This window comes from Manis pentadactyla, chromosome 1 (assembly GCF_030020395.1).
Source record: "Manis pentadactyla isolate mManPen7 chromosome 1, mManPen7.hap1, whole genome shotgun sequence".
NCBI lineage: Eukaryota > Metazoa > Chordata > Mammalia > Pholidota > Manidae > Manis > Manis pentadactyla.
The window spans coordinates 206,209,320-206,219,162 of record NC_080019.1 but is presented as its reverse complement, the minus strand read 5'-3'; the positions used below and the strand labels follow the sequence as shown (position 1 = coordinate 206,219,162).

General features: G+C 46.0%; 1 protein-coding gene across 3 annotated transcripts; it reads right to left on the bottom strand.

The window, feature by feature from the left end:
• Positions 1-843: 843 nt before the first annotated feature.
• Positions 844-9,220, bottom strand: CIDEC (cell death inducing DFFA like effector c). 3 transcript variants are annotated; one of them, XM_057506935.1, is made up of 7 exons: positions 9,081-9,142; positions 8,078-8,144; positions 7,764-7,841; positions 6,742-6,886; positions 4,396-4,554; positions 4,123-4,310; positions 844-1,422 (listed from the first exon to the last, which is right to left on the bottom strand). In XM_057506935.1, exons 2-7 carry the CDS (start codon positions 8,080-8,082, stop codon positions 1,260-1,262), a joined length of 738 nt encoding a protein of 245 aa, XP_057362918.1. In that variant the 5' UTR covers positions 8,083-8,144; positions 9,081-9,142; the 3' UTR covers positions 844-1,259. The 3 variants fall into 3 exon arrangements, with proteins under 3 accessions (XP_057362918.1, XP_036734386.2, XP_036734387.1); XM_036878491.2 differs by lacking the exon at positions 8,078-8,144 and having other exon boundaries at positions 9,081-9,220; XM_036878492.2 differs by lacking the exon at positions 6,742-6,886 and having other exon boundaries at positions 8,078-8,204; positions 9,081-9,196.
• Between the last annotated feature and the right edge of the window lie 623 nt (positions 9,221-9,843).

The following is a 9,843-nucleotide window of genomic DNA, read 5'->3' as shown; positions in this document are numbered from 1 at the left end:
ACACTGCGCTTCCCTGCCAGAAGGCCCACCCCATGGAGCCAGGAGGGCACTGAGCCAGACCTCGAGCCAAAACTGCAAGAGCAGGAAAGCCCAGAATAGACAGTTTTCCTGGTAGCTCTGGCAGCTCCTCCCACACATGGCTGTAGGGTATGGTTCAGCTGCCAAAAATTACTCCTCAGACTGTAGCTTTGGTAACATAGGCTTTTGTCTATGTATTTAATAAACCCAAATAGGTTTTATGGTATGGGTCATAAATGACACGTTTTAAAATCTGAGAGCCATAGACTAAAGCATAGTCACCTACAAACCTAGTCTTTCTTACTTGTCTTGTTTGAGTTGCCCTTTACTGAAAAATACCAGCTCACAGTGATGAGAAACTAATATTCTTTTTTGTGGTGACCTAACAGCTCATTTGGAAATCCTGAGCTTGAAAGTTCTGAACATAGAAAAATAAGCTTTTTGGTAAGCTAGGGGAGGCATTGATGGAGAATTGTGTTACAGTTGAATTAGTATTTTCCCAACGAAACACTTGAAAGTTGTTATCAAATGCAGCACTTTGAAATTATAAGAGTGCTTTAATCCTACCCTGCCAATCAAACCTTTCTGATAAGCAAATTTAGTTTGGAAATTGTAGTTTATAATATTGATTACATGGTTTGCTCAAGTCCCTGGTTAAGCAGACATCAGTTCCAAAATCAAATGCAAATTTTTTTTTTAAAGAACTGTTTCCTATTACCCCATATTTTGAAGAATGGTTTGACAATAGATTCTTCTCTTCCCTTAGACTTTTCCAACCTTCTAAATAAAATCCCACCCTCACCCCCAAAGAGTACAGGCAAAAAAGAGGTGTCAGCATAAATAATCTATTGCAAACTCTCTAATATGCACTATAGTGTAGGCTTGACAGTTCACTCAGGAGTATTAGGGATGGGGAGGAGTGGCTAGGAGGTAGGGAGTGTACAGCATGTGAAGATGGGTAGCTGAGGTGCAGACTTCGTGTCTAGCTTGCTGGTGACCAGTGTTGGTCAGCTAAGCTACCTTGGGCAGGAAGGAGCTGGGCCAGGCTAAGAATCCTCAGTTCTCCTTTGGTCATCCAAGGTTTCCTGTCCTTCCCCCAACTTCATTCATTGTTCTGTGCGGGTGAGGGAGGTGTGGGGAGATAATAAGCTCTTTAGCTGCTAGCTTATGGGTGTTACTAGCTGAGCATGGGGTCTCCAGTCTAGTTCTTGTCTGGGGAAGGCCTCCAAGGACTTGGGCCTTCATTGCAGTATCTTCAGACAAGTTGGGATGAGGGATGAGGCCTTATCCTTGGGGGGCTGCCCTTCGTCTGTGGCATCCAGGAGCTGCTGCATGTAACAGGAGGTGCCGAGCAGCACATGGCCAGTGGTCTGCATGCTGAAGAAAGCCCAGCGAAGAGCTTCCCTGGGGGAAAAAGAAGGCACTAGAGTCAAAACACAAAGAAAACCCCTTCCTGCATTCCCTAAATGTCTCCTCCCCCATTTTCATCATTTTGTAAATTGTAGAGTGATATGCAAACTGGAACAGATGCTCCCTCCCCTCAGCAAATGGGAAAGAGACCATAGGCATTACCTGCAATCACACCTCAGTTGAGATGTCCATAACCTCACTATTTTTTTATGCAAAATTCAAGCTGATTTAATAAGGCTTTTTATTTTTGTAATACTACTTTGGACCAGCCAGAGGAATCTCCATAGCAGGGCTCTGCCTTTCATGACCTCTGTTCTAGATTCCGACACCCTTCCAAGTCATCTGTGGGCTAGCTAATTTTCACTGGGCTAGACGTGAAGGTCCTGTGCCTGGTGCTGCAGTGATCTGAGAACAGAACTTCAATCAGACAGGCCTTAGTTCTACAGTCTTATTAGGTATGTGAACTTTGGCAAACTGCTTTAGTTCTCAGCTTGTTTTCTCATCTGGTAAATGGTATCATACCATTTTGATCCACACAGGATTATGAGACTAAAAGAACAAAAATCACTTGATGGGGAGTCAAGAGTAGCTGGCTGAATGTTTGACTACTTTAACCAAGTTCTTATTCAAATCTGTTTAAAAGAGACAGGTGAGGGTCAGTAGAGGTGGCTTGTCTAGAGATAAGGGAGAGAAAAATAAAAGGAAAAAAATATTTCCTGACTGATATGAAAATGTTAGTCCTCTGTTAACCTTCATTCAATAAATAAGCTATGGTCGAGGTGTAGAGGGGCAGAAAGACAACTAGAACCATAAATATCTAATGTGAAAATACTGTACAATTTTAAAGGCTGTACCTGAGAAGTATACCCATTTATCGACATAGAGAGCTGAGGCTTAAAACCATGAATAGGTCCAGCCATAAATAGGAATGAAATTTTGATACATGCTACAATAAGGATGAACCTTAAAAACATTATATTAAGTGAAACAAGTCAGACACAAAAGGGCAAGTGTTGTATGATTCCACTTGTATGCCATGCCTAGAACAGGCAAATTAACAAAGACAGCAAGTAGGATAGAGGTTACCAGGGGCTGGGGAAAGGGGAGTAGAGAGTTTCATTGGGGACAGAGTTTCATTTTGGGGTGATGAAAAAGTTCTGGGAATGGGTAGTAGAGACAGTTGCACAACATTGTGAATGTGCTTATTGTCGCTGAATTGCACACTTGAAAATGATTGAAGTGGTGAATTTGGGTTATGTATAAGTACATAACAAAACAACCCCAAACTGAACCAACCTAGCTGACACCACTAAGTCGCTGTATTGACTCCAGCTTGCTGTTGTTTTTTTGATTCCAACATATCTACTGTGTTTAGGTCTGAGAGTCCCACTTCACCTAAATGGACTGAGTTCCAAGGCTGAAATTTCTTCCTCTAGATTTTGAAATCTGCAAACTACTGGCAGCAAGCCCAGATCAAGAAGGGACAGGATATGGTAGAGGAGGAAAGGGAACTTCTAGATCACCTTCTCAGGTTCAGAGAACCAGGCTCAGACCTACCACTGAGTGTCATCTCTGGCAAGCAGAACCACACAACCTCACTTCTGCCATCTGTAGACTGGGTATGCACAGAATAAACTCAGAAGGCCAAGAAGGTTTGATATGCTCTTGCTACATATGTTCTGGCAGAACGGTGGGGACCCTGGACTCTGAGCAGGATTTCTCAAAAATTCCCTAAGAACAAGGATCATGTGTGTCTTCATTTGGCAACAGAAATTCTTGCCCTCATGAAACAGTCTGACATCTTGTTTACCTTCGATCCTTAGTTTATGGCATTGGGCCAGGCACACGTAATGGGTGCTCAGTAAATAATAAAACAGGGAGGAGTAGAATCTGTTGGAAGAAACTGGCAAGAGGCCATGCCCTGCAACACTCTAGCTTTGTAGGTTTGGACTGGTTTGATGGCTCTGCCTCAGTAGTTACATCTACCTAATGAGGTAAGATTTTTCTAGAGCACCACCAGAGCAGCTGAATTTGGGAAACACTACCTTAACAGTACTTGCCTTATGATTCAACATATTTTCATGCCTTCTGTTACTTGATTAGACTTTCAAAAGTAAAAAGTTAAAAAAAGAGTTCATTAGACAATACAAATGACTATTGTCCATAGGTATTCAAATTGATTCTGTCCTGCAGAAGAACAGTTATTTCATCCCTCCCACCCCCACGGAAAAATTCAGTTTTGTATCTATAAATTTATCTCAGCCTTCTCGATAGACCTAGATATGGGTGGAATTTTGAATTCCCCTTTGAATTGATTGTATCTTCTTGCTGGTTTTCTCATTAATTAACAAGTTCCATAAAATATTTGATCCATGTTCACTTTTTAAAAGTTGTTCAGAAGACTACATAGGAAAATTTGCTATTTTAGGTGAAAAAAACTAGTCATTGTAGAAGGTGATTAGAAAAACTAAATGTATCCTGGTTCCACCAGGAGTATATGTATCCCTTTGGCACACACTAGTGCAATTTAAAGCACTAGTTCAACCGTAAAGTTCTAAATGAACGCTAACTGTCATGCTTTGTCTGCATGAACACCAGTCCCAGGCCCTAGAAGGCTGAGGTCCATCTAAGCAGATGGGGGCTCTCCCACTGCTGCATACCCACCCTGTCTTCAGCTAATCCCAATCCACTCACTTCATGATTCTCTTGGCGCCGAAGCAGCGTAGATCGTAGGAAAGGGAGTATGTGCCATAGAGAGTTGCCTTCACATTCAGGCAACCGATGAAGTCCTGTGGGTTCATCTTGTACAGGTTGAAGGTTACACGGGCCACATCGATCTTCTTGGCAGGCTTACTGGAGAGGGAGAGTTGGTACCTAGTGCCCTGCATCAAGACAATCATGTGGTTGGCACTCCTCAGCGACACCTCCCAGGCTCCCAATGGTCTCCCCCAACAGGTGAGACCTCACCTGCTTTGATGGGGGCTGCCATTTCTGCCCCTTCTGGAGGACCATGAACAGTGTGTCATCTGCCAGGGCTTGGAAATACTCTTCTGTGTCTACACCTGTGCCGTCTTCTTCCAGCACCAAGAAGAAGGGCTTGTCTGCAAGCATCAGGGTGTCCTGGGCCTACGGAATAAGATCAGCGATGCTTCTGCCACCCCCATGCAGCTACAGTGCATCAGAAAGATCTACATCACATCACCTCAACTGTCAGGGAAAGATCAAGTGGGCCAGGATCTGTGGGCTGGGACTGGAACCCAGGCTGTTGCTGGGGAATCTCTGTCTTTTTGGTACTTCCTTGCACCTGGCCTTAATATTCTAGAACAGTGCTGTCAAAAAATATATAATGGGTGTCACATGAATTTTTATTGAGATATAATTCATATGCCATAAAATTCACCCTTTTAAAGTATACAGCTGTGTTTTTTAGTATATTCACAAAATTGTGCAACCACCCCTATGTCATTTCAGAACATTTCATCACCCCAAAAGAAACACAGTACCCATTAGCAGTCAACTCCCCATACCCCAACCTATGGCCACTTCTACTCTACGGTCTTTATGGATTTTCATATTCAGGATATTTCATATAAATGGAATCATACATGTTTATTTTAGACTGTCTTCTTTTGCTTAGTATGTTTTCAAGACCCATCCATGTTGTAGCATGATTCATTTTCATGGCTGAATAATATTCTACTCTATAGATATACCACCTGTTTAATCCATTCCTCAATTGAAAGACACACTTAAGTATCCAAGAATGATAGGCAACAGGTTGGCAACTTACTCTCAAGTGATTCAGGAAATCCTGTATTGTTCTTGCAACTTCTGTTAGTCTGAGATTGTTTCAAAATTAATTTTTAAAGTCTCCCAGTGGCTCACTGTTATTTTAAAAAATGAAACCCAACTGCTCTTTGGCATGGCCAGTACAGGACTTCATACTATGGTCCCTGCTAGCCATATCACTGTACCTTCTCCCCATCACTCTCTCTGCTCCTTTCTTTTGCTTGCCAAACTTGGAAAAGCAGTCTAGATAGGCTGATGGCCTCCCTGCTCTACTGGTAAGACCTGCTTCCAACCTGTGTTCCACCTTGGAAAGATGGACCCTCGCTGTTGTTCCCCTCTCTGGAGTTAGGACACTGACTAGTGGTTCCCTGACCCTAAGGTACTAGGAAACTAGGGGCTCAGTGGCTACAAGAACCTCCTGAAGAAGCTGCTAAAAATGACAACTCCTGGGCCTCACTCATGACCTAATCAGTCCCCAAGGATGAAATCTGGGAAGCCCTGTGTAATGAGGCTATGTTGATACAGGAGGTGGTCCCATGACCTCAGAGTGAAAAACAATGCCGAGTCTAGACTCAAATGTGAAAGAGCCCTTTTAAGTCAAGGCACAAGAAATGTAGTCTGACACAGCCAGAAGCCTCACAAGGGAGGGAAAATTGTCTCTCAGGAAGATTTGACCTAATTCAAAGAAATGGGTGAGGGAACCTGGAGTAGAGGGTTAGGTCAGCTGTGATTTCTGCATGTTAAACAGACTCTAGTAGCCTCATCTAGACATTTGATCTGTGCCAGGCTCTCAGCCTTGCAGATGAGCAGAAGCAGGGATCCCATCCCCTGGAACTGATAAGTTAATGGGATGCACACGTGACTAATTGGGAGCCAGATTAGATGAGTCTGTAGGAGGGGCAGTGGGAGAAGTAGTGGAGAGGGAGCCTGGAAATGGGGAAGGATGTCATTCTTGCCTGCTGGTGCTACCACCCCCAAGAGCGGGAACTTTGTCTAATAAGTTCCCGAGTGACTTCCTGCTCTGGAAGCCTGCTGATCAACAGTTGGAAGAAAGTCCTCTACAAGTACTAATGAAGCCTTATGTGGAAGGCCAGCATAGGAGACAGATTGAAGGACAACAGCTCTGGTTCAAAGCAAGAGAATAGGGAAAGGAGTCTAAAATCTTGCCCATTTTTCCAACTTCTGGGTACTTCACAAATTTAAGAACTACTGAAAAGGGGAACTTAAGGGTCCTTCTGGTAAGAAAAATAGGCTCTGAAAATATCAATGACCTATTGTTACTATAGAATAGCAGTATACTGCCCTCTCCCTGCCACCAGACATATCACTGAGTAACTGGACAGCACTCCAGGCAGGCACTTCCAGCCCTTGGACTGGCATCGGAAGGGAAATCTTTTCACCATCTGAGCCATGAACTTCCAGCGCAAGACTTGGAGGACAGAGGCAGCTGGCAGGTCAGCTCTTGGCCATGGTCCCTTGGCTGGGAAGTAGCTGGGCTGTGCCAAGGGCTGGCTCCTCCCTCACCTTGCAGAGGAGGTCCTCAAGACTGTGCGCCATGACGCCCTTCCGCACCTTCCGGTCAGCAGTGCTTACTCTGTAGGGCCGAGCCTTGGGGGCCTCCGAGCTGGGCAGCTGCTGGCTCACCACCGAGGTGCTCACTGCCACATACCTGGGGGCAGTTAGGAGAGTCAGGATGAGCTACCTACCTCCCAGCCCCCACCCCACTGCAGGGTAACTCACTCCCCTGCTCCTCTATGCTGAGCTCATGATGTTACTCCTCTAGGTGGTCTTACTCAAAGACCTGTTCGCTCAGTGCATCCTAAACTCTAGTGGACAGCCCTCCAGGGATCTTGTTAAAATGCAGATGCCGACTCACTTGGTCTCGGTGGGTTCTGAGATTCTTTGTCTAATAAGTTCCCAAGTGAGGTCAACGCTGCTGATGGAGGCTGACCATGAGGAGGAGCAAGGTGATAGAAGGCCCACCCACATTCCCCAGATGACCACTTTCCTCCCTTGGCCTCATTCTCTCACCTGTAAAGTGGGATGAAGTAGCAAGGCTGAGGTTAATGTCAGGTAGTTTTGAACTCTGATATACACCACGTAGAAAGAATCAAAGGTTTGCAGGGACTCTGGGTTTTGGAGTCAGGCAGACCTAAGTTCAAATCCTGACTCAACTACCCATTTGCTAGGTGACTGAGAGTTCCCACTCTGTGCCTCAGTTTCTCCATCAATTAATTTGGTATAAAGATTCCCACTTCCCAAAGTCGTGGTGAGGTTTATATGAGATTGAGAATGAAAACACCAAGCACAATGTCTACCTCTTTCTACTCTGTCTGTGTGTGTTGCAGGGTGGGGGTGGGGGTGCCAGCATCAGTGTCACCTGAGGGCTTGTGGGAAGAGCAAATTCTTGGGTCCTACTCCAGACCTCCTGAAACAGCATCTGTGCTTTAACACATGCCAGGTGATTTGTGTGCCCATTGAAATTTGAGGTTTGCCCTACAGCTCACCAGTAGTTCCCCATCCCTTCCACCCTTGGCTGTCCTCACCTGGCCAGGGACTTGGGGGAGAGTAGGCTGAGGGACTTCATGGCATATTCCATCCTTGTCAGCTGGATGGTGTCTGACCTGGGAAGGAACAGCTCATTAGGGTGGGATAGGAGGCCTCCCTCTCTCACCATTTGACGCCCCACCCTCCACACAGCCGGCCCCCACGCTGGTCCCCCCTCTCAACTCACACACACCTTCCCCAGCCCTTCTGTCCAACCCCATATGTGCCCACTGTCACCAAGCTGGACACCCGTCCATGCCCAGGCCCAGCCCCACTCAGCAGCCACAGCTCCCTCCCTCCCAGGACTACTCACTCCATGTTTCTCTGATCCTGGCTCTGGGCACATTGATCAGGGATCCCAGGCGCTGTCTAGGTAATTCCTGTTCCCGGGGGGCAGAGTCCACTTTACGCTGGCAGGAGGTGAGTCACATCACCTCATGCTGCGGGAGAACATTCCCTCACCTGTAGCCCAGGGACTTCACTGGCCAGGATCTCACAGCCAGGCAGCCCAGCTAAGCCTGCTCTCTCCTGGGTCATTGAGCAATTTGAACCCTTCCTGAGGCTTCCCACTGGCCAAAGGGACTTTCTGTGATGATGGAGACACAGTCTATATCCTACTCTTCCCAATACCATAGCAACTAACCCCACGTGGCCATTGAGCACTTGAAATGTTGCTGTTAAAAATGAGAAGCTGGATTTTCAATTCAACTTAATGTTCTTTAATTTAAATTGAAATAGTCACTGTGGCTTATGGCTACTAGCAACCACACTGGACGGCAGAGTTCTAGCCGCTATAGCCCTGGGCCACCTGCCACCTTCTCTCCTAAACCTCTCTGCTTCAGCCCTTGCATGTCCCAAGACTTTGTACAGGCAGCTCCCTCCACCAGCAAACCCTTCTTCTGGCCTAGGACTAATGTTTGAGGTCTTGAAGCCCCAAGGCTGCAATTTCACCTCTCTCTAAGGAAAGCCTTTTTAAGACTCACAGAATTTCCTCTTCCTCCTGCTCGTCCCTACTTCCTAGCAAAGTGTCTGTTTCTGCCTGATCCCCCACAACCCCTGGGTGCCTTGCCCTGAGATGTTCTGCCAGTACCCAGTACAGAGAGTGCCTAGCACAGAGCAAGGGGCTCAAGGAACGGTTATGGAACAAAACTCCCTCCCCAGTCAGGTAGAATCACTCTTTCCTTCCAGCATCTTGGAGGACTCCCAGAACAGTCCTGTTTATAAAAGGGCTGCCCCCATTTAGTACTCCTTAAGTCTGCTTGCTTCTGCCTGTCTCCTCATTCTCTTTAGCAAAACTCCAACAACCCTCAACTCACCTGATCTCCAGAAGCCGAAACAAACTCCTTGCCTCCCCCTCACAGCCTCCTAACCTCCTTTGGTATTGGCCGGTTGAGATCAGGCCTCACTCCCTTTTATGTCCAGCTCCAGGGAAGCCCCTCCCCTTCAGCCCCGGGGAAAAGAGCAGAGTGACTGGCAGCTCCCACCCTTGGGATTTCAAGCCAGCCTAATTTCCAGAAAAGGCCTGAAAGGAGGGGAGAAGGCATGTTTCAAAAGCTCTGGGAAGAGGGTATGGCCCGGGACATGATATCAAGCACAGAGGGCACCAAAAAGGGGCGGATGTGGGTTGTGGTTCTAGCTCCACCCACATTCGTGGTTTGACTGTAGACAAGTTGCCTTACCTCCGTGAGCCTGTTTCTCTTACCTGTACAACAGGGATGATGATTCCTGTGTTAAACGACCGAGGTGAGGATCGGTGGTAATAAAAGCAAAGGGCTCTTCAGCAGAGACACTTCATAAATAGAAGCAAGTATTAGTGTTATTGATAATATTAATTATTTAATAACAGCACAGACTGAGACAAGCCAAAATGTGTAGTGGTTAAAAGTGTAAGATTATGACCCAGCAATTCTACCCCCAGGTAGAGATGATAGATAGATAGACAGTTAGATATTCCCAAAAGAAATAAAAACATATGTTGTGAGGAAAATGAAACTTTCTGACATTCCCACCTGGCCTTAATAGCACCCACTGTGTATATAATAGAGCATGTTTGCACATTTATTGAATATTTACCAGGGA